General features: G+C 61.2%; 2 protein-coding genes across 3 annotated transcripts; one reads left to right on the top strand and one right to left on the bottom strand.

Moving 5' to 3' along the window:
• Positions 1 to 7993: 7993 nt before the first annotated feature.
• Positions 7994 to 11066, bottom strand: LOC121065995 (translation initiation factor IF-2-like). 2 transcript variants are annotated; one of them, XM_040549295.1, is made up of 5 exons: positions 10591 to 11066; positions 10337 to 10464; positions 9956 to 10069; positions 9458 to 9562; positions 7994 to 9370 (listed from the first exon to the last, which is right to left on the bottom strand). In XM_040549295.1, the coding sequence occupies exons 1-5, from the start codon at positions 10911 to 10913 to the stop codon at positions 8121 to 8123; spliced, it is 1920 nt and encodes a 639-aa protein (XP_040405229.1). In that variant the 5' UTR covers positions 10914 to 11066; the 3' UTR covers positions 7994 to 8120. The 2 variants fall into 2 exon arrangements, with proteins under 2 accessions (XP_040405229.1, XP_040405228.1); XM_040549294.1 differs by having other exon boundaries at positions 7994 to 9562.
• A 3739-nt stretch (positions 11067 to 14805) lies between these two features.
• LOC121066022 (GTPase IMAP family member 1-like) lies at positions 14806 to 26666 on the top strand. The gene is made up of 4 exons (XM_040549345.1): positions 14806 to 15765; positions 16396 to 16443; positions 18041 to 18135; positions 25180 to 26666. Exons 2-4 carry the CDS (start codon positions 16422 to 16424, stop codon positions 25855 to 25857), a joined length of 795 nt encoding a protein of 264 aa, XP_040405279.1. The 5' UTR covers positions 14806 to 15765; positions 16396 to 16421; the 3' UTR covers positions 25858 to 26666.
• Positions 26667 to 27953: the final 1287 nt, after the last annotated feature.

Raw genomic sequence — 27953 nt, 5'->3', positions numbered from 1 at the left:
CGGGCTAGAGCCAGGGCAGCAGGCCGCTCGCGGCAGGATCCGGCCCTGCGTGGGGAAGGGGGGCGGCTGACCCCCACCTCCGGGGGTGAAGCCCCCGTGCCCTGATCCATCCCTGCCGGGGTCCCCCGTGCCATGGAGGGGGGGACCCGAGCTGCGGGGCTGTGCGTGGCGCTGCCTGGGCCCTCGTCCCGGTGCTGCTGGGGGGCTCGTCCCCTCCTGCACCCCCTTCTTCCTTGGCAGGATCGGACCCCACGCACGGTGCAGGGGGGGCGCGGGAGGGCTCGGCTGTGCCCGAGTGGAAGGAAAGCCGTGCATCGGAGCGGGCAGACCCCCCCCCCCCCCCCCATCCCACCTCCGTCCCTCCGTGCCGGGCAGCTTCTTGGCTCAGCACCCCGCGGCCACGTCCCTGTGCCGGCACCGAGCCCACCGTGGCACCCGCGGGATGGGGGGTGTGGGGGGGCGCTGGGGACCACCCGGCTGGACTGGCGGTGGGGGGGGGGGGTGTGCACGTGTCCGCATCTGCAGCTGCGTGTCCACGCGCAGGGGGCCACCGGCTCAGCCTGGGTCCCGTTTGCGCGGATCGGGGGGCGCGGTGCCCCCCTCGGGGGCATAACCAGGGCAGTGTCTGAGCGGGGGCAGGCGGGGGGGCTCCCCCCCTGGAAGCGGGGTCTCTCCATCACCCCCCCAGACGCACCCACTCAGGCTGTCTCGGCGCCTTTATTCGGTGGCTCCGCACAGCGGGTGGGGACTCCCCTGCAGAAAATTTTGGGGTGCAGGGGCAGCAGCGTGCTGGGGTGGCCCCACTGAGCGGGGGACACGGCAGGGCCCCCCCAGCTCCCCTCAGGGCTGGTGGGGGGCAGCGGGGCCCCGCGGTGCGGTCAGGGGGCGGCGGGACTCCCGGCTCCGTCCTCGCGTGGGTCTGCGCTGGGCCATCGGTGCCTCTCCCGCCCACGCCGCGTGGGCGCCCGGTGCCTCCTGCAGGACACAGCGGGGTCACCTCGGGGGTGTCCGTGACCGCCCAGGGGCTCGGTGCCGCCAGCAGCCGGGGCAGGGGATGCCGGGCCCCCACGGTGCCGGTACCTGGCCGAGCTGCGGGACGTGGCTGCGGCCTCGTGCCACCTGGGCAGGTTTCTCGCTTTCCCTTCTGGTGCGCTCCGGGACGCCCTGTGGGAATGTCAGAGCCAGGCACGGGGTGATGGGGAAGGGGGGCTGTGCTCCCCAGCCCTGCTGGAGCCATGGCAGGGGGGGGCCCAGGCCATGCCCTCACCCGCCTGCCCGCGGGGCCTTCATCCACATCCCCGGTGCTCCAGGCCATGGAGGTGGACTCCTGCAGGTGGGGGGGGGGGGTACGGAGCGGTGCGAGGGGCGCGTGTCCCGGGTGCCCCCGGGGCTCCCCACGGAGGGGTTCCCCAGGGGCACCCACAGGCTGAGCCCTCGGGGACGGACAGACAGACAGACAAATGGACAGACCTCCCGCTGCCACCCCCACGGGGGTGAGCACAAGCCTGTGTGTGAGCCCTGTGCCTGCTCTCTGCCTGTGTGTGGGGTCGTCCCGTCCCGTCCCATCCCATCCCCATCCCGTCCCATCCCATCCCATCCCCATCCCATCCCGTCCCGTCCCGTCCCATCCCATCCCCATCCCGTCCTGTCCCATCCCATCCCCATCCCATCCCATCCCCGTCCCGTCCCGTCCCATCCCATCCCCATCCCCATCCCGTCCCATCCCATCCCCATCCCCATCCCGTCCCGTCCTGTCCCATCCCATCCCATCCCGTCCCGTCCCGTCCCGTCCCGTCCCGTTCCCCCCAGCACCTCTGCTCCCCGCTCACCTCGCTCAGCACAGAGAAGCACCCCGAGCACGGCCGGCGCCGGCCCCCGCCGCGTGTCCCTGCCTGCGGAGGGAAGGCATCAGTCAGCGGTCCCCGTGGGGACCGAGCGGTGCCGGCACCGCCGTGCCCTCTGCCAGGCGCTGCCACGGCTTGGCCCCGCAGCGGGACGGGGCAGAGAGCAGGGGATGGAGCGGGGGGATGCGGGGGGAGCAGGAGCACCGGTGGCGTGCCGCCCTCCCACATCGATGGTGGGATCGGGGTGCTGCAGGGCAGGGAACGAGGCGCACGGCGGCAAGGGGATGGTGGCGGAGGAAGAGGAGGAAGGCAAAGGGGACGAGGATTCGCTGGACCCAAGGCCGCGCTCCTCCTGCCCCCGCTCAGCCCCTCGCCAACCCCTGACGAAATGTTTGCCGGTTGTGCAAGCGGCGGCAGCAGCAGCAGCGCTTTGGCAGAGCGAAGGCCCCGGGGACGCCCCAGCGCTCCCCCCACGGCGCAGCCCCCTGGGACGAGGGGCTCGGCCGGACCCCGCTGCCCCCGGCCCATCCTCGGGGCCAGCCCTGCCCAGGGCAGCACCCGACCAGGACAGGGACAGAGAGCGGCGCTCTCCGGGGCTCTGCCCTGCCCGGTGCACGGTGCCGGTGACAGCAGCCGGCGTCCCCCGGGGGGGACAATGCCAGGGGGGGAATCGCTCCCCGCGGTGCCAGAGCCACCACCCCGTGCCGTGGGCCTTCCCCCTCCTCACGGCGCTTCCCTGCTGCCTCCCTCCCCTCCCGGCTGCTGCTGCCCAGCTCTGGCCTCCTCCCTCTGCCCACCGCCAACCTCTCTGTCCCGTGTGAGCGTCTTCCCCTTCTTGGAGTCCCGTGGGTCGGCCCCGGCCACGGCCAGGAGGGCCACGGCGAGGGCACAGAGCAGCCGCAGCCTCATGGCGCTGCGCGGGGCACGGCTCAGCTGCCCGGTGCCGCCGGGTGCTCCCCGCCTGGACCTTGGCCCCTGCGGCCGGCCAGCTCAGGAGCGGCCACCCACTGGCCGGGAGGGCAGCGGCGAGGGGCTGGGGGGCTGCGGGGCTGCTCCCCTCCGGGCCAGGCACGGGCCAGCTCCCCCTCTGCCAGCCCCTCCACCTCCCGGGTCTGCCAGCACCTCCCCACCTCCCCGTCCCCTTCTGCTCCTGGTGGCGGGCACCAGCACCCGGTGCCGAGGCACAGGGCGGCCCCAGGTGCCGCGGGCCCAAGGAGGGGGATTGGGTTTGTATGGCAAGGCCTGGTAGTGGGGGGCTGCGGGGGGGTCCCTGTGAGCCGGGCCCAGCCGCTGCCCGGTGCCAGAGCAGCGCCAGCTCCGGCTGCCCCAAAGGGCCACGGCTGGGCCGTGAGTGCTGCTGGCTGTGCTGCTGGGGGAGCAGAGTTAAGGAAGGGGGGAAAAAAACCGCTGCACAACAGCAGCTGGGAGAGGGGAGAGAGAAATGTGAGAGACCCTGCAGCCCCCGGTGAGTGCAGCAGGAGGCAGGAGGTGCTCCGGGCACGCAGCAGCAGTTCCCCTGCGGCCGGTGGAGAGGCCCCTGGTGGAGCAGGCTGTCCCCCTGCACCCACGGGTCCCACACGGAGCAGATCTCCATGCTGCAGCCCCCCCGTGGAGGAGCCCCCGCTGGAGCGGGTGGATGTGGCCTGGAGGAGGCTGCGGCCCATGGAGAGCCCCCGCAGCAGGAGCAGGCCCCGGGCCGGAGCTGCAGCCCGTGGAGAGGAGCCCCCGCAGGAGCAGGGGGCCTGGGGGGAGCTGCCGCCCGTGGGGGACCCGTGCTGGAGCAGTTTGCTCCTGGGGGATGGACCCCGTGGGATGGAGCCCTGTGGGAGCGGTTCCTGAAGCCCCCGCAGGATCAGTTCAGGAGGGACCCCACGGGGAGCACGGGCAGAGAGGGACCGTGAAGGAGCGGCGGAGACGAAGCGTCAGGGGCTGACCGCAGCTCCCGTTCCCCTGCGCCGCTCGTGAGGAGGACGTAGAAGAGGGTGGATGGGGGGAAGGTGTTTGTAGTTTGCTTTTAGTTTCTCACTGCTCTAGCTTGTTAGTAATAGGCAATAAATTTTATTAATCTCCCTATGCTGAGTCTGTTTTGCCCATGACAATAACTGCCGAGTGATCTCCCCATCCTTATCTCAGCCCTTGACTGAGACCTTTCCATCACATTTTCTCCTTTCCATTTGAGGAGGGGGAGTGAGAGGCCGGTTGTGCTGGAGCTCAGCTGCCCAGCAGGGTAAAACCACCACGGGGGGCCAAGAGCTCACGCAGGCGCTGCCCTGCGCTCCCTGGGGCTGTGAGCACTGGCTCGTCCCTGCATCTCTGCTGCCACGTCCCTCGCTGCCGTCCTGCACGTCCGAGGCTCCTCGTGGCACCTCCGGTGGTTCCACGGCAGCATCACCCCGGCCAGCCCTGCGCAGTGACCGGTCCTGAGCTGGCTGCCACGGCCGGGTCCCTGGTGCTGGGATGCGCTGCGTGGCGCTGCTTTGTGCAGCGGGCTTAAGAAGGAGATGCTGCAAGGTTGTGCACGTCCCCACCTACTCTTACAGCCATCCTGTTGCGAGAAAAACCTCGATAATTTGCCCATACAAGGTCTTCTGTGAAGCTATTTAATTCGCGATTGCAATGGTGGGCGTCCTGCAAGCAGGAGCGCACAGTACAAGTTTATCGTAACCCTATGTCCCCTATTACCCGACACCTGATTTCTCCCGTTTCCTCACTGGCTGAGTACTGCAGGTTCACAACCTACTTGACGCACTTCTATACCATACAGGTACAATTTTATTTGACCAGCCATTAATTTCTCCCTTTCCTTTTTTTCCTTCTTCTCTCGTGACTAGAGGGCCTGCGATTCTTGTTTTTACTTATTTCGTACTGCTCATCCTGTTCTTCTTAGCTATCCTTCTTATGTTGGGACAGTGGGACCTTCCCCTTATCTGCTTAACTAGTGCTATGCTACTGTCATGCCTGCACGATCACTTTTGAATATGCAAGGTTAGTGGATATTCCACTGCAAAAACAACTTCTATTGCAAAAACACAACTTTGTTTCTCAAAATGGCCACATGTCACCTAAGCACAACCTAAGGCTACTTGCTATTGGCAACTTTCCTTGGTTTCTTCCAGAAGGAGCATTTTGTCGCTGATCGAAGGCAGCCTGGGTTGAGAGTTAAACATAATTACTGATTTTGCACTGCTCGTCCTGTTTTTTTCTGAGCTATCCTCCTTATTTTGGGACAGTGGGACCTTCCCCTTATCTGCCTAACGCCCTCCCCGGTGCCGTGCCGGTGCCATGCTGCGCGGTCACCGCTGGACATGCGAAGTGAGCGGATTCACACCAGAAACCACCTCATGGTGCACAAACACCGCTTTGCTTCTCACACCGTGGCCGTGTGAGAAACACTCCGTAGCCGATAACGTAGGCTCAGGCGAGGATCTCAGCGAAGTAGTAATTTATTCGCGATTGCAATGGCGGGCGTCCCACAAGCAGGAGCGCGCCTACCTTTTTCATAACACAGTTTATATGCTTTTTTTTTTTTTTTCTCTTGACGACCGGGACCCTCCCCTGTTTCTCCATGACCGGGCAATCCAGGCTCACAACCCATCCGGTGCTTCACAGACAATACACGGCTTTCAGTTGCCAGCCTGTTATAAGTCAAATTTCTTTTGACTTTCTGACTCTTTGAGGTGGGAGCATTTCTTACACCCTGATTTCCACCCAAGTGCTCTAAGGGTTCTGGTTGTCTGCACTTTGCAAGGTGTCTGTTAGGCGTTGTTATCACTGCAAGCGTATCCCAATACCACATTCCCTCCCTCCATGACTTGTGGAAGAACTCCACAACCCAAAGCAAACGAGTTATAAAGCAGGCGTGTGGTTTATTTTGGCGCCGGGCACACGCGGGATAGCTCCCAAAGGCGTGAGCGCCCCAACCCAGCAACTTGCCTCGGCTCCATGCAGTACAGAGTTCCACGTGCATGAAGTTTCCCAATACGCCTGTCCATATACATAACCTATCCCCGCTGTGCATTAAAATTAGCCCCAAGAAGTCATTTCCACAAGCTCCTCCCGTCTGCGCTGGCGCAGTGCCTTCCGGTGGTGGTTGTCGGGGGGTCGCGGGGATGAAGGCCGGTAACTCCTCTTCACCACCGCTCTTTGTGGTGACGAGCCACAACCGCCAAGTCGACTCTTGTTGAGTCAACTCTTGACCAGCTGGCTCCTGCCCAGCCCACGAGGTCGGTCTCAGCTGCTTTTGGGGCAGGTTCCCCATTTCTGTCAGGGAACATCCGCTGTGAGGGGCCCCGAGACCCCTCGTTTCGGTTAATTCGCGCAGCAGCAAGCAAAGACGCTCAGCAACACCTATTTTAACGCGATTAAGCGAGCCCCCATTCCGCCCCTCGTGGCTTCAGTGACGACGATTGTTTTATTCGCAGATCCCTAACGCCGTTAAGGAACCCCCCTTCTTCTATCCCCGGCTTCAGCGCCGGTCCCGCCAGGCCCGGCCCCGCCCCCGCGTTGCCATGGCAACAGGCGCGCCGAGCGGGCCCGCTCCGTCACATCCGCCCGCGCACTTCCGGCGCAAGCCCCGCCTCGCGCTCCTGGCGGCCCGCCCCGCCCCTCGACCCGGAAGTGACGCCGTAGCCCACAACCCCGCGCGCCGGCGGGATGGCGGGCCCCGCCCGGCCACGTGACGGGCTGCCGGCCGCGCGATTGGCTGCTCCGCCCGGCGGCGCCATTTTGTGGCGGCTGCTCGCGGCGCGGCTGACCGGAGGCTGCCGCCATTGGCCCGCGGCGCCCCACGTGACCGCAGAGGCGCTCAGCCATTGGCCCCGCGGCGGCCGCCATTACCCGGGACGACGGGAGGGGAACGGGGGGAGCCCGGGGCCGGGCGTGGACCCCGCGGAGCCCCCCGCGGCCGGGGCGCTGCCGCGGGCCGAGCTCCCGGGGCCGCCGCAGGCAGGTCAGTGGCAGCCGGGGCCGGGCCTGGCCGCACCGGGAGCCCCCCGGGGCCTTCCTCCCAAAGGCGCCGCCTCAGCCCTGTCCCCGCCCGGCCCCGTTCGGTCACGGGGGCCCCGGCTGGGTGCGGGGGGCAGCGCCGTGCCCGGGGGGGGGGTGGCGGAGCTCCGGGACGGCTGCACGGGGGGGCCGCGGGGTCTCTCCCGGAGCCCCACAGCCCCCGGGGGTTGGGCCCGGTGCCCCCCAGGGGTCCCCGCCGGCCCCGGGCACTCGGGGGTTCCGTCAGCCCCCGTTCCCCATGGCAAAACAGACTCAGGTCGGGGGGGGGAAGGGGGGGGAACGGTTTTATTGGCAATTAAAATACACGGGGGGGGGGGGGGGGGGAGAAATTCACCCAGCGCCTCCCCCCGGCCCCTTTCAGCCCCGCTCCTTCATCCCGGGCTCCTCTGCCCCCGCCCCCCCCCCCGCTCCCGGTTCCGCACGGGGGTCGCGGGCACCCCCCAGGGCTCCTCTCTGCCGCTCCTGCCCCGGCGCGGGCTCCCCGCGGGCTGCGGGCGGTCCTCGAGGACGTAACCCCCCCCCCCCCCCCCCCATTGCACCCCGGAGGCGGCGGGCAGCCTCTGCTCCGGCAGCCCGGTCCCCTCCTGCGCATCCCCAACCCTGGTGCCGCCCTTTCTCCCCGTTGCCTTCTCCTCGCCCCCGCTCTCCGCTGTTTCTGCGGCTCAGCGTTTCTGCTGCAACTTCTCCCCGAGGTGCCGCCGCCCCCCCCGCCCCCCCCGGGCTGCTGTGCCCTGAGGCAGCCCCAGCCTCTCCTCAGGGTGCCCCCTGCAGCCCGTCCTGCGGCGGGGCTGCTCCCCCCAGCGATGCTGCGGGGCTCCGCAGGGCCCCCCGCGCTTTTAAAACACTGCGAAGCGCAGGGGCTCGTTAAATGAAAGGAGGCTGTCAGCCCCCCCCCCCCCCCCCCCAATAAAACGCCCCCCAGTTCGCGCCGCCTGAACGAGCGGAGGGGGAACCTGCGCGCGCCTCCCCCATCCCGGTGGCGCAGAGCAGAGCCCGGCGCCCCTGGAACCAGCGGTCGGCCCCCCGGGGCCGGTGCCGCAGACGCAGGCGGCACGCAGCGCGCTCAGCAGGGTGGGCGGCAGCCACGCGACGGGAAGGCCACGGCGATCAGGCACGGCAGGAGAGCGCGGAACGAACCCGCCGACACGCAGCCGCCCTCCCTGCGCCGCTTCCGTCCTCCCCTGCCTCTTCTCCGCGCCCGTCCTGCCGCTCCCCGAGGCTCCCAGGCGCTCGCGCCTCCCCTCCCGCCCCCGTGCCCCCTTCCGCCGCCCCTCAGGCACCGCTCCCCTCGGTGCGCCTCTCGGAGAGCCTCCCGCGCGGCCCCGCCGGGGGGCTCCCCCGCGCAGGGCGGGCGCGGCCGCCGGGGCTGGGGTGCTCAGCCGCCGGGCGGGGCGAGCGGGCGCGGCCCCCCCGCGCCCTGCGCGTGGCCGAGCTCAGACACGCGGCGCACAGCGCCCAGTTCCCGGTCCGCGCGACCCCGTCGCACGCGTCGCAGAGCGACGCCTGGCTTGGGGCAACAAGTTCGCGTCTGGCGAGGTCCCACCAAGGCCTGGGGGGCCGCCCGCCCCGCGCCCTGTAGCGCACCCACACCTCGGGTCGCGCCGCTCCGCCCCGCGCCCCCCCTGCGGGCGGCTCGGGGGAGGCTGCAGGGCCGCGGGGCGCCTCCGGTGCCCCCCCCCGGGAGCCCCCCTCCTCCTCCTGAGGCTGCGGGATCGCGGTCTCCCGCTCCGCAGACGGCCAGAACACCCCGCGAGCGTCCTCGGTGGAGCCCTCCGCCCGAGCGGGCCGGGCAGACGCCGGCACGGTGGGTGCGAAGAGGCAGTCCGCGCAGAAGTACCCCCGGCAGAGCCGCAAGCTTCTGAAGAAAGGCCGGAGACGGCGCTTCGCTCGCGCGCCCTTCCCGCCATCGCGCCCCTCCCGCGGTTTCCTCTTGCGCAGCCGGCGAAGCGCGGCACGAGCCCGGCACGCGGGGCAGGTGGCTTTGCGGGCGCTGCCCTGCCAGGGCGACGTCCGCGCCTGGCAGTAGTCGTGGTCCCTCAGCACGGAAGCTCCGCTCGCGCCGTCCCCGCAGTAGTCGTGGTCCCTCAGAGCGGGCGGAAGCGGGGCGCCGTGCTGGAGCGGCGCCTCCTGCCTCGCGCAGTAGCAGTGGTCGCCCAGCGGAGCTCCGTCCGCGTCCTCCCCTGCCGGGGGAAGGCTCCCGTCCCCCGCGGCGCGCCGCGCTTCCTGCGCGCTGCCCCGGGACGTCTCGCGGCGCTCAGCCCCCGGGCGCTCGCAGGGATCCGCCGCCCTGTGCTGCGGCGCGGCGGGGAGCGGGAGCCCCGTGCCTCCGCCGGGGCCCGGCCTCGCCCCTCGGTCGTCCTCCGCTTCTTCCTTCCCGCTCCGGGAGCCGCCCCGCGCCCGCTCGGGGCTTCCCGCGGGCGGCGCTCGGCCGCCGGCCGCCTCTGCCTGCGCCTTGCCCCCGGGATCGCCGAACTTCTTCAGCAGCCTGCTGCAGCGCAGCCGCCACGGCTCGCGCCGTCCTCCTGCCGAGAGCGCGGCGGGGAGAGCTCGCCTCCGTCCCTCGGGCCCCGCGCCGCGGAGCCCAGGGGAGGGGCAGGCGCAGCACTCACCGTGGCCGGGGGTCTGCGTGCTCTCCTCCAGCGCCCGCCGCCTGCCAGCGCTCGGCCACCAGGAGAAGCGGGGCTCCTCCGGCCGCCTCCCGTCCCCGTCGCATCCTGCAGGGACACCGGAGGGACGTCACCGGCCCGGCAGGGGAGCCCCCGCGCTCTGCGGCCCCCCAGCAGAGGAGGAGACCCCGCAGAACCCCGGCCCTGCTCCAGCAGCACCCAGAGGTGGTGCCCGGCGGCCGCTGGAGGTGTGCGGGGAGGGCACTCCGCGGGGCGGCCGTCGCCCCGCACGCAGACGCCGGCTGGGGGAGCTTCCCCCCGGGCTGAGCGCCGAGCTGCGGCCCTCACGGAGGGGCCGTGGGGGACGCTCTGGGTGCAGGCGGCGAGCGGGGGCAGGGGCAGGACGGGGGCAGAAGCGGGAGCACGGGGCTGTGCCGCCCGCAGCTGGGCGGAAGGAGGGGCCCGGCGCGTGGCGCCGAGGGGCTGGGCTGCGGCTCTCACCCGGGGAGGGGCTGCCGGGTCCGTCCCACGTCGCCGGGCCCTGCGGCGCGCAGACCCACGGCTCTTCCCCGTGCTCCAGGCGATACAAAAGGTCGGGTTTGGGGCCCGCGTACCCTGCGGGGCGGAGACGAGAGCGGCGTCCCGTTACCGAACGGCGGCTGCGGGAATAACGGCTCAGCGCGGCAAACTCGGCGCCTCCTGCGCTTCGCCGTCGGACGAGCCCGGGCGGAACCGCAGCGGAACACGGGGAGAGGCACGGGAGCCGCCGCAGCCGGGCTGAACCCAGCCCAGGCCCGCGGGCAGCGCGGCGCTGGCTGCAGCGCTCCCGGCCCGCGGCGGCTCCCCAGTGCCCCGTGAGGGCCCCCGCCCCCCCCGCGTTACCCAGCGAGGCCAGGAGCGCGAAGTTGTCCAGCATGACGCCGCGGTACAGCTCCCGCTGCTCCTCCGCCGCCAGCTCCCACTCGGCGCGGCTCAGGTACACGGCCACCTCCTCGAACGTCGGCAGCTCCCGCGGGAAACGGCGCGCGGGGGCGCGGGCCGGGCTCCGTCCGCCTGCCCGCCGCCCCCCCCGGCCCCGCGGGGCGCGGGGCTCGGCCGGGGGCGTCGAGGGGCGCGGGCCGGGCCCGGCTCCTCCCTGCGCCCGCCCGGCCATGGCCCTCCGGGGCGCCACGCGGGGCCCGCGCCCGCCGCTTCCGGTGCGCCCGCCGCTTCCGGTGCGCTCTCCGGAAGCGGGCTCCGCGCCGGAAGTAGGCCGTGCGCACCCACATCCTGTCCCGCCGTCGCCCCCCTCTTCTCTCCCCTCCCCTTCCGTCACGCGCTTCCGGCCGGAGCCCCGCCCGGGGCCGGAAGTGTGGCAGGACCTCACGTGGTCCCCGCGGCCATGGCGGCCGGGAGGCGGGGCCGGCGCCGCCATTTTGAGCCCTGCCGCGGCCCACGTGACCGCAGGCGAGGCTGCCATTGGCTCACGGCGGGGTCTGGGCGGGAAGGGCCCCAAAGCCCCCCATGGCCGCCCCCCGCCGTGCCCAGGGCCCCCTGCCCCCAGCCCCGGCTGCCCCCAGCCCCATCCAGCCTGGCCTTGGGCACTGCCAGGGCTGGGGCACCCACAGCTCCTGGGGGCAGCCTGCGCCAGGCCTCGCCGCCCGCAGGGGGAAGGATTTCTGCCTTGGGTCTAACCCAGACCCACCCTCTGATGCGTGCCATGAGGCTACAAAGCAAACGCCGCCAGCTGGTTTGTCCCCCCCGTCCCTTCCCCAGTACACCATTTTGTTGTTAAGGTGACGGGAACAGTTACAGAGGTAGTTTGGCTACGGGCAGGGAGCGTCTGCCAGCCCCGGGAACTGCTGGCCGGAGACCCAGAGGCAGCCTTGAGGCAGCATCATCTCCGGCATCCTGAGGACTGGGAACACGCTGAGATAGCACCGAAAACAGGAGAATGGGGGAGAACTTCCCGTCTGAGACGGAGACGAACAGTCTGAAAACAGGAGACGGCCAGAGACAGCGGGAATCAGCGACTGCTATAGTCTGTTAGCTAACGCCGGCCCTTCTTTTATTGGCCCCGTTCCTGGGGGCTCGTCTCTGCTGAGGCTGTTTTTTTAAATTGGACCCTGTTCGAGGTCGGTTTGTCCCCCATTATTACTTGGTGTGATTCCCCAATGCTGCATATATCATTGCTTTCCTGATAAGATCTGTACTATTTTGTTATCCATCTGCCTATCTATTTACTTGGCTTTTTAACCACAGTGGTTCACTGTAATTAATCGCTACTTGCTAGCGGTGGTTTGTGGTAATCTGTAATAAACAGAAGTTGTAGAAAATAAAGTCTCTGCGCTTGTGTATTACAGAATCCTATGGCCGCACTCTTGCAAACGCCACATACCTGCAGGCTGGGTGACCCTTTAGGTCTCGCCACAGGGTTGTAGTTGGTGTTTGCTCTGCCCTCAATTCTCCCTGTGGAGTGTTCCACCTGGAGTACTCTGTGCTGGAGGTCGCAAAGGCACCTGCCTCCTTGCTTTGGAGAGCTGGCTTCTCTGGGCATCTTCGGCTGGATGCTGAAGGACTCTGCCAGAATGCATAGAGCTTAGAAGTGCAAAGCAGGTTATTATTAGTTAGCACGTGGACGTTGCTATGATTAGTGAGCTGTTGGTGCACACACGTGCGCGCTACCCTCGAGAGGGCATGCAGGGAGCCTGCGGTGCGCGGGTGGCACCACTGAGGAGGGCAGGGCTGGTGTCTGCATCCCCCGGGATTAAACCCTCAGAGCTGCTGAGCTGCTGCCTGCCCCGGCTCTGTCAGCACTGCTGATATCTTGGCCCAGAGATTCCTGAGTACCTCCTTATCCACGTGGCCGCCTTCATTGCCTGTTTGTCTTTCTACAGGATTTTGTGTATTCACATGGTGATACTTTCCTTCTTGAGTCTTTGGTTTATCAAAGATCCCGTCTCAGCAGTGCTGCTGCGTTGTCTCATTTTTCTCTTTCTTCAGCTCCAAGCTCATTCACAGCAGTCTGAGGCAAGGTTACAAAGTGAGGGTGCATTGGAGGCTCAAGCCAGTCAGTCTCAATGCTGTGCCCAGTGAGATCATGGAGCAGATCCTCCGGGAAACTCTGCTAAGGGACATGGAAAATAAGGAGGGGATTGGTGACAGCCGACATGGCTTCGCCAGGGGGAAATCGTGCCTGACAAACCTGGTGGCCTTCTACAACAGGGTTACAGCACTGGTGGGTAGGGGAAGAGCAACTGACAGCATCCACCTGGGCTTGTGCAAAGCATTTGACCCTGTCCCCCGTTATATCCTTGTCTCTAAACTGGAGAGACACGGATGTGATGGGTGGAGCGCTCGGTGGGTAAGGAATTGGCTGGGTGGTGGCACTCCAGGAGTTGTGGTCAACGGCTCCATGTCCAGGTGGAGATCAGTGACCAGTGGTGTTCCTCAGGGGTCGGTAGTGGGACTGGTACTGTTTAAACATCTTTATCAGTGACACGGACAGCGAAACTGAGGCACCCTCAGCAAGTTTGCCGACGACACCGAGCTGGGTGGTGCAGCTGACACCCCGGAGGGACGGGATGCCACCCAGAGGGACCCGGGCAGGCTGAGAGGTGGGCCTGGGCCAACCTCGTGGGGCTCAACAAGGCCAAGGGCAAGGTCCTGCAGCTGGGCTGGGGCAATCCCAAGCCCAGATCCCGGCTGGGTGGGGAATGGATGGAGAGCAGCCCTGAGGAGAAGGACCTGGGGTGCCGGTGGACGAGAAGCTCGACACGAGGCAGCGCTGGGTGCTTGCAGCCCAGAAACCAGCCGTGCCCTGGGCCGCAGCAGCAGCAGCACGGCCAGCAGGGCGAGGGAGGGGATTGTCCCCCTGTGCTCCGCTCTCGTGAGACCCCACCTGGGCGCTGCCTTCGTGGTGGGGCCCCCAGCACCGGGACGTGGAGCTGCTGGAGCGAGCCCAGGGGAGGGCGCGAGGATGCTCGGAGGCTGGAGCAGCTCTGCTGTGAGGAGAGGCCGAGGGAGTTGGGGTTGTTCAGCCTGGAGAAGAGAAGGCTGCGGGGAGACCTCACAGCGGCCTTCAGTGCCTGCAGGGGCTGCAGGAGGGCTGGGGAGGGACTCTTGGGCAGGGGGTGTAGGGATAGGATAGCCCTGAGTGGTGTGCAGGGTCCGTCCCAGGTCCTAGGCAGCATGCAGGGTCCGTCCCAGCCCCTGACCGCGATGCAGGCGGCAGCTGCCTCGTCTCCTGCCCCTGCTCCAGCTCTGGGCTCTCCCTCGAGCGGTTGCACCAAGAGAAACTGGTTCAAAATTAAATACTGAAACCTAAATTTTGAGGTCCCTTCCAACCAAAACCACTGTAGGATTCATTCTATGATTCATCTGGCCAGAAGGACCATGCTGCCAGGTGCATTCGTGTTGGACACTGGTGTTCAGTTTTGGGTCAGGATGGTGGTATGTATGTGAACACAGAGCCCTCTACCTCCTCCACCAGGTTTTCTGGTTACTTTTTTCTGGTAGGGCTTACATGGACTGTGGTGATCTCTCCATCTGGGGATGTTTTTGCAGCATCATCCGGTTACGATGGAGGTCGTGGAAAGGTTCTGGTCATCCTCCCCCTCTGTCAGCTGCAGGAATTGGGCCAGAGGTTTTCTGCTTACACTTATAGCCCCGTCTGCGTGCAGTCCCTGCTGTGTGGCTGCTCGTTGTTCCTGTCGCAGCAGGACCACGACTGCGTGGGGGTGGCAGGGGACGGGAGCGTCCCAGCAGTGCAGAGCTCCAGCCCCGGCTCCACAGGGAAAGGTGTTTAATGGCTGCTCGTTCTTCTTCCCATCTTGCCCCATTCCCACCTTCCAAGGGTCTCCAACATCGTGGTTGCCACAGCTCTGCCTCCGAGGAGCAGCCACTAGATGGACCTCGGGATTCACCATGTGCTCACGTGGGCAATGAGAGCGTTTTCCAGCACCCTTGTTACTGGAGGTGCAGCCACTCCAGAAATTTAACAACTGAGCCATTACATTTTGGTTTGTGGACACCCAGCCTGGCTCTAGTAAAAGCCTCCTGAGCCTCATGAGCCCTGCTCTTGTCTGGAGGAGGAAGACGGAGCTGATGGTTTGTTTGTGAGAAAGGAGCAGTGGCGAGAAGTACTCAAACTAAAACACCCTTCATCGGCAGGAGCTTTTTTGCCTTGCTTGCTCATTTCTGTAACTGTCGTGCAGTTTCTGTTCTTGGCGACCAATGACTTTGCACATCGTCTAGCTCCTAACCGGCTCGTACATGGCCATTTGTTCAACAGAGCTGCTTTGCATGTCACCGAAATCCCCTCCTACTCCCGCTCCTGCTAAATGCTGCCGAACTTCACAGGCAGCAGCCACACTTCAGCCACTGCACCTACAGAAGAAAACCTGTAACCATCAGAAGCTGCAAAGTTCAAACGTGGGGACAAAAGTGCACAGGTGCCTCTGGTAAGCTGTCTGAAACTCTGCTACTGTCATTACTGGGAGAAAAAAAAAAGGGTTGTAATGCCTGCTTTCAGGGAGTGGGTTATTACTGCCTTAAGTAAAATTCAGCCAATATTTCTTTCCAAGTGAGAACAGAAAGTCGCTGGAGAATGGAAATCTTGATTGCATTTCTGTAAGGGTGATTTAACAAACTCCTTGTCTTCAGGAGTGTCTGTTCTGGTAGCACTCGCTGGGTCCTTACAGGACCGTTAGCTTCAGAAGGGTGTCTGCACCATAGGAATATCCTGGTCAAAAGAGTGAAAAAGTAGTTCTCCGACCTGCTTTAAAGCTTCTAGGAAGAAATTGATTTATTTAAGTTACAATCGAGTTTTTAAATATATTTCCCCCTAAATGTGCCATATGACCCTTTCACATGCTTTCTGATTACTGAAGCCATTCTTAATTTTTTGCTTGTTTTGTGGACAAAAAATTCTTCTTGGGGGGTGTTAAAATGTAGTACTTGCCCCAGCTTTTTGTTTCAGTTGTGGTTTGTTCCATATGCCAGTTCTATTGCGGTATTTCCCAGCTGACAAGGGTTCTAGTTGTTTCATTGCACATCTGTTTCTTACCATGATGCCGAGCCCTGGAGGCTCAAACGGAGGGTGGTTGGTGCAACCCAGGCCTCGGCAGGGCATGGGCATCTCCCAGCTCAAAGGACGGGCGCGGGTGCCCATGGTTCCGGGTGGATCGTCTGCCTGGGCTGGGGCCGCCACGCGTGGATAGGTGATGAAGCGTCGTTCTCGTGCTGGCAAGGAACAGAAAGCAGAGAGCTGAGGACACTGTCAGGGGCAAGACGTGAACTGTATCGCACCTGGCCCGAGCATTGTGACCAGGGCTGGGACGGACCCTCCACACCGCTCAGGGTCAGGGCTGGAGGTGCAGGTGCCGGACGAGGGCACTGAACTGATAGCAATTCCAGGGGGGGGCTCCCGCTCCAGCCAGGGGCCGTGCGCATCCTCTGCGAGCTCGGCAGGTTTTCCAAAGCATCGCAAGGGTTGCCAGTGACTGATCTGTGTTTCCCTGCCAGCTCCTCGTTCCCCAAGGCGTCGGGACCCCCTCCCAAGGTGGCCGCAAGCAGCTGAGGAGGAGCAGCCCTTGCCCGGGCCGTCACCATCTGCCACCACGGTGCAGCGAGGCACAGCCACGCTCCCCTGCCCCTGCGGCCCCTGCTCCTGGGCTGTGCGGGGCTGGCAGAAATGTGCCCTGCCACTGGCACAGGGTGCGGGGGCTGCCAAACGCTGTTCCCTGCCTCACCGGGTGAGCGGCCGTCTTGTGGGTGTGTGCGTGTGTTTACCCTCGGTTATAAAACCACTTCCTGCATGCACACACACCAGGCAGGAGACACACGCAAGCTGTGTTAGCGACCCGACTGCCAGGTGATCGTCTTCATCGGCCTTGTTACCGCCGTGGGGCGAGCACAGGAGACTTTGGCAAACCTCGCTCAAAATCCCTTATTCTTCTTTCAGGCTTCCCCTCGGAGTGGGCTCAAAATGGCAGACGCTCAGATGGAAGGTGAGCGCCTTACCCACTGCGTGCAGGCAGCCAGAGCCTGGCCGAGCTTAGAATCCCAGGATCACAGAGCCACAGAGCGGTCTGGGTGGGAAAGGACCTCAAAGCCCAGTTGGTTCCAACCCCCCTGCCATGGCCAGGGCCCCCTGCCCCCAGCCCCGGCTGCCCCCAGCCCCATCCAGCCTGGCCTTGGGCACTGCCAGGGCTGGGGCACCCACAGCTCCTGGGGGCAGCCTGCGCCAGGCCTCACCGCCCGCAGAGGGAAGGATTTCTGCCTTGGATCTAACCCAAACCCACCCTCTGATGCCTTAAAGCTGTCACCCCGTGTCGTACCCCTACACCCCCTGACCAAGAGTCCCTCCCCAGCCCTCCCGCAGCCCCTGCAGGCACTGAAGGCTGCCGTGAGGTCTACCCAGGGCCTTCTCCTTTAGCAGCCTTCTCATTCAGTCAGCCGGGCGCAGTGCTGCTGAGGCTGAGGCTGGGTTTGCGTCCTCGTGCAGCCTCACGCACGCTTGTGCACGCTGTGCACGGGCCCTCTGGGGACGCCACGGGCTCGAGGATTTCCCGAGGCTGCCTCTCATCTTCCCACTCCTTAGGCTGTGTTGTGCCAGGTTCAGGGCAGGTGGGGCACCAGTGGTTGGTTACAGCCTGAGGCACAGCGCAGGGTGCAAAGTCCTGCCCCAGAACCTCGATATCTGTGTGCCTGAGGCATGGAGCGCGTGCCCAGCCAGCTCTGGCCGTGCTGGGGCCGTGCAGGGCAGGCGGAGGGGCTGGGGGTGATCCAGCGCAGAAACCACTGGGTGTTTTTGCTTAGCACGTGACTTCTTGTAAAGGGAGTGCTTCAGCCTGGCCGTTTGAGTACTCTGTGCATTCCTGGGCCGCTGGGGAGCTGTGGCATGCACTTCTGCTTTCTCTTTCTGCCTTCAGAAGAGGTCTGGAGGCTGGCCCTTTGAGGCAGCCTTATCCAGACTCCCCTGGGGTCCCTCGGGTCCACGTGTTGCTACTGATGGTCCCTGGGGACCACTGCTGGGGCAGCGGGGATGTGGGCTGCCCACATCGTGTTGTCGAGGCTGGAGGGGAAGCCGGAGCTAATCGTGGGGCTCGGGGGTCACACCGACAGCTGTCTGACACTGAGCCCAGACGAGCTGCTCCCGGCTCTGCGCAGGCTCACTCTTACCGGAGGCGAGCTGTGCTGGCTGCCTGTGAGCATGCAGCATGGGGTGAGAAACCCCCCTCTGCCTGCTTCTGTCCTGCCCCAGCTGCTTTTGGTCCGTTTTCCAGAGGGTCTTTTAGTCAGGGCAGCCTTTGTCTGAGTTTAGGTTCCTCCTGGAGCACAAACCTTTCTCCTGTGGGACAGCCGAGCAGAAGGGCAGGGCTGGCGGGGGCCGAGCAAGCCCTGCTTTGGCTGCTGGGACACGGCTTCAGCCCCTGCCCCATCCCGTCCCCACTCGTGCACAGCAGTGGCTCAGTGTGAGAATTAAAGTTGCGTTTTTGCAGTAGAAAGCCTTTCCTTCTCGCCCCTGGGAGCGCGGCGTGCAGGGGGTGTCCCAGCACCACAGGGCAATGAGGTCCAGACGTGTGTCTCTGGTTGTTCCCCCAGGACCCAAGCGGAGAATCCTGCTCGTGGGCAAAACTGGAAGTGGGAAGAGTGCGACAGGGAACACCATCCTTGGTAGGCAAGCATTTGAATCTACAGTGTCACCAGATTCAGTAACTAAGGACTACAGTAAAGAGAAAACCTTATTCCGTGGAAGACCAATTGTCGTTATCGACACTCCTGGCCTTTTTGACACCAAGAAAGCCAATGAAGAAACAGCTCAAAAGATTAGAGATGCTGTTCATCACCTCTATGGAGGGGTGCATGCTATCGTCCTGGTGATGCAACTGGGCCATATCAGTAAAGAAGAGGAGGAAGTGGCTGAGTGGGTGACAAAGATTTTCCATACTGAGCACAGAAGTACACAATCCTGTTATTCACCCGAGCAGAAGATCTGGAGAAGCCAGATGATATCCACAATTTCGTGGAAACAAACAAATACCTCAGGGGGCTGGCAGGAAAATGTGAAAATAGGTACATTGCTTTCAGCAACAAAGCAAAAGAAAAGACAAGGGAACAGCAGGTTTCAGACCTCATTGAAATGATTGATGAGATGGTAAAGAAGAACAAAGATGCTCCGTGTTACACGCGAAAAATGCTGGAGAAAGATACAGAGACGGCTTTTAAAAAGTATTGTACTATACTCTAGTCAACAAGGGTTTGGTCAGACGGGCAATGTTTCCTCTGTTGTGCCTTTCCTGCCGTGCTCTGAAGATCACTCTCTCCTTCGTTTCTTGACGTTTCCTCCTGTCCCGTCAGCGACCTACATTTTCCCCTGGCCCATGCGATTGCTCTCCTGACAGGCTCCAAGAGTGCAATGGGTGTCTGACGACGTGTAATTCTCCTCTGCTGCTCTGTCTCTACATTGCTCTGTCACCACCCGTTGTGCTGGGAAGCCGGAGACCTTGGCTGGGTGGCAGAGAGCTGCACTGCCCTGCTTTCAGCACCACCGCGCTGACTCTCTCCTCCCTGGTGTGAAGACACGGCAAGCTGAAAGGAACGGGAACATCAGGACTGTGAGATGTGCCCCCTCACAGCAGAGTTCAGCCTGGAGCGGTGCTTCTGAGATCAAAGCCACTTGTCCTCCCTGTGGCAGCCGGGGCTCTAGGAACTTCTCTGGGGTTTGGGAGGGTTCGTGGTGCCAGTGTTGGTCCCTCTGCGGTGGGATGCTGCTGGTGTCACTGGCTGCGCTGCCCCTGCCTTCACTGGGGAATGCGAGTAATTGTATGTGATCGCGGGGTCTACAGAAGCTCATCTAATAAATGCTAATAAATGCTGAGGCTTGCTGTCTAGAGAGGCGCCCATCAGTGCACTGTGGCCTGCAGTGCTGAAACAGCCGTTTGGGAAGGTGGAGAATGGTCCAGGTGCGTTCAAGAGCAGGCCCAAACTGCAGCTCCCCCCAGGCTGGGGTGTTTGGTGTTGGTCATGAGCTGTGCAAGGGCGCGAGGTCTCACTGCTTGCCAGGCGAGTGCAGCAGGCAGGGGAAGCTCTGTGGCCATACCTGAGCGTGGGGCTGGGGGAGTGCTCGGGGGGCTGCCTGACTCACCCCAGGTTCTTCTCCCACCCAGAAAGGCTGCGGAAAGCACAGAAGGAGTGGGGAGGAATCCCAGAACGCCAGACTGACCTCCACCTCGAGCGATCACAGCGAGAGAAACTGCTTCAGAGCTAAGCGCAGACCATACATCACTGTAATTAAATAACTGAGGTTGAATCATTACTGGAGAAATTATTAGAGTTAGCGTAATAGTTGTGTTTTAGGCAGCGCTCTATGTGTATCAGTGTATGTATATGTACCAGTGACCTCCGGTGGCATAAGCAGTATCAATGCTATCCTAAAACCGGTCTCGCGTGACCTGAAGGCATCCAGTGCTGAGTCCTGGCTGCCACCATCCTTCTGCGCGAGGAGAGGAGCTGCAGGTTGCGAGTGTTAGCGTTCATGAAAACACATAATCCACAAAGTGATTATATGAAGGTGCTTTATTAGGTGCCGGAAGTTAGGGGCATGCCTGTTCAAATCTAACTTCGTCCAATTTGTTCACTCAGTTCTCTTTTATCTCCTAAAATATTACACATGCATTACGTTTCACAACACATCTATGCATATTCATTTCCTAGCTCCACCTAGCCCCGCTTCATATGCTAATTATCTTATCAGTCCTTCTGCGCTTGCGTGTTACTCTCTGGTGGTTGTCCCGGTGGTCGTTGGGATGAAGTAAGATGTCTTCATCAGAGTTGAACTTTTTAACCTTTTCTTCTTACGCATGCTCTCTGAGCCCTCGGTCTCAGTCCAAACCGCAAGGTTGGTTTGATCCAGTTCCCAGGGTCCAAGAGGCCCCAGTTATCTAGATGTCTTGCAAATTGAGCATTCTTTTAGTCCTCCTTACACCTCATCATGAATTAGTGCATTCTCCCATGCTATCCTTGCACATATATTTTGTATCTTCCAAGCGCAGCCCCAGAACAGTACATCGCAAATGTAACACATATTAAGCAATATTGTATTATTTCATCTTCTATTACCAACACGAGGAATCACAGAATCACAGAACCATCTAGGTGGGAAGAGACCTCCAAGACCACCCAGTCCAACCTCTGACCTAACACTAACAAGTCCCCCACTAAACCATATCACTACGCTCAACATCTAAATGTCTTTTGAAGACCTCCAGGGATGGTGACTCGACCACTTCCCTGGGCAGCCCATTCCAATGCCCAACAACCCTTTCAGTAAAGAAGTTCTTCACAATATCCAACCTAAACCTCCCCTGGCGCAACTTTAGCCCGTTCCCCCTCGTCCTGTCACCGGGCACGTGGGAGAACAGACCAACCCCACCTCGCTACAGCCTCCTTTATGGTACCTGTAGAGAGCGATAAGGTCGCCCCTGAGCCTCCTCTTCTCCAGACTGAACAACCCCAGCCCCCTCAGCTGCTCCTCAAAGGGAAGGGTCAAAAGAAGTGTGTTGGGGGGGGGGCGGTTGGGGGCTGTGTGCCACAAACTGCTGGAGACTCTGAGGGCCCCAACACGTTTCCTGGAGGTACAGAATACTTTTGCTGACCTGGAACAAGGCTTGAAATGCAAGCAGCCCTGTAATAATTTTGCACCGCTTGCTTACAATGGTAAGAAAATGAGCATTTAACCTTAGGATTAAGGCAAAATGCAGGCCCTGTGTGCACCTCCGCCCAGGGCGTGTCTGTCGCCATGTTAAGAGCAGCAGCAGTGTTGTGGCTAGGGGCGGGTCACCACAAGGACAAGCCAAGGCTGTGCCTGCTCCTGTCCTCTGCCACACTTCTAATTTCCAGACGATTTTTACATTGAAAAACTGGAGCACAGGCAAGGGGGGCTCGGGGAAGCATGCTGGGTTAGAAGCAGAGCAGCACTGCGAGGCTCATGCTGAAATGCAGACAGCGAAGTGGACAACTAAACCCAAAGTCACACCTCCAGAGCTGCACAGGATCGAAACCAAGATCTGGGCTGGTGCACGGGTATTTGTAGGCTGCCAAGTGTCCGTGCCAGGAGGCTGAATGCTCTCCTGTGCCTGCACCAGTGCCGGGCACAGCGGTGCCAGCAGCCCCAGCCTCTGTCTCCAGGAATGCTGCTGCAGCAGCCCAGTGTCGCAGCAGGGGGGTCTGGACAGGTGGGTGCTGCTATTGGGACCCACGGGGTTCTCCGCATCCTTTGCCAGGCCCTGCCGGGTGTCCCCATGGGAGGATCTGGTGCTGCCTGCGCCTTGCGTGCCCCAGTACTGCCACGAGGGCCGTGCTCCAGGCTGCCAGTGCACCTCCCTGAGGTGGAGGAAGGGGTTGCTTTCCCATCTGGACCTGGCAGACCTTGTTATTTACCATCCCAGTAATAGTCTATAAGCATATAGATATATTTACGTATTATTTGTGAATGTATATGTATATATTTTAATTGCAATTGGTCCTTAAGGACAATTGACAAAGTCTTTTTAGGACTCCTAGATGAGATGCACTTTCTGATTACACACAGAACTTTTAAACCAAACTGCTATGTTAATTTATGACTCCCAGACATGAAGCACATACTGATTACTTAATATCATGGAATCATAGAATATCTGAGTTGGAAGGGACCCACAAGGATCATCGAGTCCAAGTCCTGGGTCCCCAAAGGACCACCCAAAAAATCAGACACTATGTCTGACAGCGGTGTCCAAACGCTCCGTGAGCTCTGGCAGCTCGGGGCCGTGCCCCCGTCCCTGGGCAGCCTGTCTCAGTGCTCGACCACCTCTGGGTGCCGAACCTTTCCCTAACTCCCAGCCTGACCCTCCCCTATCCCACCTCTGTGCTGTTCCCTCGGGTCCTGTCGCTGTCCCCAGAGAGCAGAGCTCAGCGCCTGCCCCTCCGCTCCCCTCATGAGGGAGCTGCAGCCTGCCATGAGGCCTCCCCTCATCTCTTCTCCACGCTGAACAATCCAAGCAACTTCAGCCACACCTCATATGTCTTCTCCTCTAGACCCTTTGACACCTTTGTTGCCCTCCTTCGGACGCTCTTTAACAGTTTTTTATCTTTCTTATACTGTGGTGCCCAGAACTGCACACAGTACTTGAGGTGAGGCCGCACCAGCACGGAGCAGAGTGGGACGATCACTTCCTTTGACTGGCTAGCAATTCCGTGCTTGATGCACCCCAGGATACGGTTGGCCCTCCCGGCCACCAAGGCACACTGCTGGCTCGTGCTCAGTTTGCTGTCGATCAAAACCCCCCGATCCCTTTCTTCTGGCTGCTCTCCAGCATCTCATTCCCCAGTCTGTATAACCAGGGTTTGCTTTTCCCAGGTGCAGAATCCGACACTTGCTCTTGTTAAACTTCATATTGTTGAATGGCAATGACAATGAACTAGCTGACATCAGCTAGTTCTCTGAGTACTCTGGGATGAATCCCATCAGGCCCCATGGGCTTGTATGCATCCAGGTGGAGCAGCAAGTCTGCACAAATTCGGGGTTAACTGGGAGTTTGTCGTGCCTGCAGTCACCATCCCCCAACTGCAGGCAGCTGGGGCCCCAGAGCCCATCATTGGTGTTGAAGACAGGCAGAGGCGAAAAATGCGTTAAACGTCTCTGCTTTGTCTGTGTCCCTGTTTGTGAGGTGACCATGCTCATCAACTATCAGAACAATGTTTGCTCTGTTCCACCTTTTCCCATCAATATACTTGAAAAAGCCTTTTTTATTGTCCCCCATGCTACTGGACAGCATCCAGACAGCATCTGCCATTTTGAACCCACTCCGAGGGAAAGCCTGAAAGAAGAATAAGGGATTTTGAGCGAGGTTTGCCAAAGTCTCCCGTGCTCGCCCCATGGCGGTAACAAGGCCGATGAAGACGATCACCTGGCAGTCGGGTCGCTAACACAGCTTGCGTGTGTCTCCTGCCTGGTGTGTGTGCATGCAGGAAGTGGTTTTATAACCGAGGGTAAACACATGCACGCATGCACAAGATGGCTGCACACCCCGTGAGGCAGGGAACAGCGTTTGGCAGCCCCCGCACTCCATGTCAGCGGCAGGGCACGTTTCTGCCAGCCCCGCACAGCCGAGGAGCAGGGGCCGTAGGGGCAGGGGAGCGTGGCTGTGCCTCGCTGCACCGTGGTGGCAGATGGTGACGGCCCGGGCAAGGGCTGCTCCTCCTCAGCTGCTTGCGGCCACCTTGGGAGGGGGTCCCGACGCCTTGGGGAACGAGGAGCTGGCAGGGAAACACAGATCAGTCACTGGCAACTCTTGCGATGCTTTGGAAATCCTGCCGAGCTCGCAGAGGACATGCACGGCCCCTGGCTGGAGCGGGAACATCCCCCAAAAATTATTGTCGTTAGTTCAGTGCCCTCGTCCGGCACCTGCACCTCCAGCCCTGACCCTGAGCAGTGTGCAGGGTCTGTCCCAGCCCTGTGTGGTGTGCAGGGTCCGTCCCAGCCCCTGACCGCGATGCAGGCTGCAGCTGCCTCGTCTCCTGCCCCTTCTTCTGTCAGGGCTCTGCCTCCAGTCATAGCAGCAGGAGAAACTGCTTCAAAACTAAGCACAGATCATCACGGTAGTTAAATAACTCTGAGGTTGGATTGTTTCTGGAGGAATTACAAGAATTAGCGTTATAGTTGGCTACACCTCCAGAGGTGCACAGAATCGAAACCGAGACGGGGGCTGGTGCGGGAGGAGCCGGTGCTGCCCTGCTGCCATGAGCACAGTTCTCTAGGCTGACACCGACGCCGTCACCGCTGTCACTTCCTGGTGGCTGTGAGCGTCCCGCGGGGACAAGGCGAACGCCAGCGCAGGACCTGCAGGAAGGTACGGGCGGGAGGCCAGGGGCCACAAGGCTCCGTGCCGGCTGGGAGGGCTTCGGGGGGGGCCTGGGGACCGGGCGCAGGGCAGCGGGGCAGGGAAGTGGCTCTTCCCCCTGTCCCCTCCTCTCTCCTTCCCTTCTCCCCACTCCTCGCTCCCCATGCTCGGCGTGGGCACAGCGCAGACCTCCCCAGCCCCAGGTGCCGGCATGGCCCCAGCCCCAGCCCCAGCCCAGGGGAGGCTCTCAGGATGGTGCTCAGCCCCACGCGGGGCCCTGGCTGCACGTGTGTCACCGCCCCGAGGGTCCCTGCCACCACCCGAGGGTCCCTGCCACCACGCTGCCTTCCCCGCCCGTGATCGTGCGCAGACTGAGGCTGCCTCGCCGCTCTGTTTCCCCGCAGCACCTCGCGGTTCTGGCTTTCATTTTGCTTTTCTGTTCCTTGCTGCTGTCTGTGCACTGCTGTGGCTGCACACGCTGCAGCGCGATCCAGGGGACCCCGTCTGTCCCGGTGCCACCGCAGCCTGACCCAGCTGCAGCCTCCCGAGCCCTTCCCACAGCGGGGGCACACAGAGCCCCGCAGCCTCCAGTCGCCAGCAGCGAGGCTTCGAAACCATCCTCGCTTTTAGTGAAAATCCCTTCTGCTGTCGGTAACGCTCCCAGCCTCTGGGTGCCTGCTGACAGAGCCCTGGGCGTCTGCTTTTGTCTCCGCAGCGTGGCTGTGGCCATCCGGCGTGTCTACATGCTGCCCGGGGTCGGCGGGGGCTTGGAGATGAGGCTGATCCTGGCCGGGAAGGCTGGGGGGGGCGAAAAGCGCCACGGGGAACAGCCTCGTTGGGGAACGCGTCTTTGAGTCCAAGCTGTCCACCAAGCCAGTGACCGTGAGCTGTGCGAAAGCACAAGGGCACTGGGACGGCGAGGACTTCACGGTGGTTGACACGGCCGACATTTTCAACCCAAGAGGTGTCAGAAGCGAGGTGCATCAAGAAATTATCCGCTGCATCAAGCTGTCCTCCCCGGGCCCCCACGCGCTGCTGCTGGTGACTCAGCTGGGCCGATTCACCCAGGAGGACGAGGAAGCCGCAGAGAGACTGCAGGACATCTTTGGAGCTGATGTTTTGAGGCACACGATCGTCATATTCACCCGCGCAGAAGAGCTGGTGGGGGGGTCGCTGCACAACTACGTGAAGTATTCCAAAAACAGGGCTCTCCATGAGCTGATCCAGAGGTGCGGGAACAGGTACTGCGGCTTCAACAACCGGGCAGCTGGAGCCGAACGGGACCAGCAGGTCGCAGAGCTGATGGGGATGGTCCGCTGCATGGTGCGGGTGAATGGGGACAGGTACTACAGCAATGAGATGTACCTGGAGCCCAATTTAACAGAAGAGAAGGTGGAGTATCACATGGGGAGGTACAGAGCAGGCAGGAAAAGTAGTGAGTTTCTCACTCACTCTTATAGGAGAGATATTGTGATTTGTGGGATGATTCTCCTTGCCATTGCGGTGGTTTTCATTATTTTTCTTATTTGGTGGGAGTGATGAATCCCAGCACCACAGGACCACTGAACGCCTGGGGCTGGAGGCACCTCTGCACACCGCTCCAGCTGCCCAGGACCGTGTCCATTGGGTGTTGGACATCTCCAGGGATGGAGACCCCAGCGCCGCTCTGGGCAGCCTGTGCTGGCACTCAGACACCCGCACAGCAAAAAAAGACTTTCCTGATGTCTCGCTGGGCGTCCTTGTGCTTCCAGCAGCGCCCATGCCCCTGTGTCCTGGCTCTGGGCACCCCACCAGGTGTTCGCACACACAGACGGGACCCCCGAGCCCCCTTCCCCGGGCTGAGCAGCCCCAGCTCCCAGCCTCTGCCCGTCTTGCAGATGCCTCCATGTCCCGGTGCAATGGAACCAACTCTCCCTTGGAAAAGAAGAGGAATTGTCTATGTTTAATTGAGCATCCCTTTAATCAGTTATCACATATGTAGTACAGGACAAAAAATATGTTTATCTTTTAACCTAGGCTCCCTTTGATCAGGGACAAAATGCTCCTTCTGGAAGAAACAAAGGAAAGTTGCCAATAGCAAGTAGCCTTAGGTTGTGCTTAGGTGACATGTGGCCATTTTGAGAAACAAAGTTGTGTTTTTGCAATAGAAGTTGTTTTTGCAGTGGAATATCCACTAACCTTGCATATTCAAAAGTGATCGTGCAGGCATGACAGTAGCATAGCACTAGTTAAGCAGATAAGGGGAAGGTCCCACTGTCCCAACATAAGAAGGATAGCTAAGAAGAACAGGATGAGCAGTACGAAATAAGTAAAAACAAGAATCACGGGCCCTCTAGTCACGAGAGAAGAAGGAAAAAAAGGAAAGGGAGAAATTAATGGCTGGTCAAATAAAATTGTACCTGTATGGTATAGAAGTGCGTCAAGTAGGTTGTGAACCTGCAGTACTCAGCCAGTGAGGAAACGGGAGAAATCAGGTGTCGGGTAATAGGGGACATAGGGTTACGATAAACTTGTACTGTGCGCTCCTGCTTGCACGATGTGAGAAACTAAGTAGTGTTTTTGCAGTAGAGAATTACTTTTTTGTATTCCAAGGTAGTTGTGTAGTCATGATAAGGAGAAATGCTAAGTGGGTAAGTGGACAGTAGAAGGCCTCACTGTTTCAAAATAAGGTGGAAGCTTGAGAAAAACAGGATGAGCAGTGTGGGAACAGTAAAACAAAGATCACAGGTTCTCAAAACGTAAGAAAGAAAAAAAAAGGAAAAGGGAGAAATTAAAGGGTTGAAAAAAAAGAAAATTGTACACATATGGTATAGAGGAGCGTCGAGTAGCTTGTGAACCTGCAGTACTCAGCCAGTGAGGAAACAGGGGAGGTGATCAGGCGTCGGGTAATAGGGAATAAAAGGTTATGATTTGTTTACTAAAATGCGCTCCTGATCGACAGGGCGCCCGCCATTGCAATCGTGAATAAAATAGCTTCATAGAAGATCCTGTCTCAAGAAAATTATTTGAGATTTTTCTCACAAGGATGCCCACCATTGCAATCACAAATAAAATAGCTTCATAGAAGGTCCCGTCTAAGAAAACTGTTGAGATTTTTTCTTACACCATCTATAGATAAAAGGGGTTAGGGTACTTCATCAGGGAACACCACCAAGGACCCCCAAAGAAAGGAAGGCATGCGCGGAAGGGCCTGAAAAGGAGCCATTAAAAATGATGCCACATGAGTACAAACTCGTGGATTAGAATGAATATGTATTAGATAGCTAGAATAGTCATGAATTTAATGTCTACATGTAGCAAGGAAGTCGACATTGGGTGTGCTTTGTCTGTGGAAAATGCACCGAGCTCTGAGGCCTGAATAAAAGCAATCTGTCTCCTGAGTGCGTGCGAATTGGCTTATTGCACACGGGGTGAAGGATCACAGAGTCACAGAATGTCTGGGGTTGGGAGGGAGCTTAAAGATCATCCAACTCCAACCCCCCTGCCGTGGGCAGGGACACCTCCCACCAGGTCAGGCTGGCCAAGGCCCCATCCAGCCTGGCCTTGAACACCTCCAGGGATGGGGCATCCACAGCTTCTCTGGGCAACCTGTGCCAGTGCCTCACCGCCGTCTGAGTGAGGAATTTCTTCCTAAC

Source organism: Cygnus olor, chromosome 2 (assembly GCF_009769625.2).
Source record: "Cygnus olor isolate bCygOlo1 chromosome 2, bCygOlo1.pri.v2, whole genome shotgun sequence".
In the NCBI taxonomy this organism is placed as follows: Eukaryota; Metazoa; Chordata; class Aves; order Anseriformes; family Anatidae; genus Cygnus; species Cygnus olor.
The sequence above is the reverse complement of the archived record's forward strand: the minus strand, read 5'-3'. Positions and strand labels throughout refer to the sequence as shown.

Bases quoted from the DNA above. Each gene is read 5' to 3' on its own strand.
- LOC121065995 (XM_040549294.1), bottom strand. From the start codon at position 10,913: ATGGCAGCCTCGCCTGCGGTCACGTGGGCCGCGGCAGGGCTCAAAATG. The intron at 10,465-10,590 runs GGGAGGAGCCGG...CCGTTTCCCGCG, and splicing joins GCCATGGCCGGGCGGGCGCA to GGAGCTGCCGACGTTCGAGG. The intron at 9,563-9,955 runs GTGAGAGCCGCA...GTGTCCCTGCAG, and splicing joins ACCCGGCAGCCCCTCCCCGG to GATGCGACGGGGACGGGAGG.
- LOC121066022 (XM_040549345.1), top strand. From the start codon at position 16,422: ATGGCAGACGCTCAGATGGAAG. The intron at 16,444-18,040 runs GTGAGCGCCTTA...TTGTTCCCCCAG, and splicing joins GGCAGACGCTCAGATGGAAG to GACCCAAGCGGAGAATCCTG. The intron at 18,136-25,179 runs GTGTCACCAGAT...TTTGAGTCCAAG, and splicing joins GGCAAGCATTTGAATCTACA to CTGTCCACCAAGCCAGTGAC.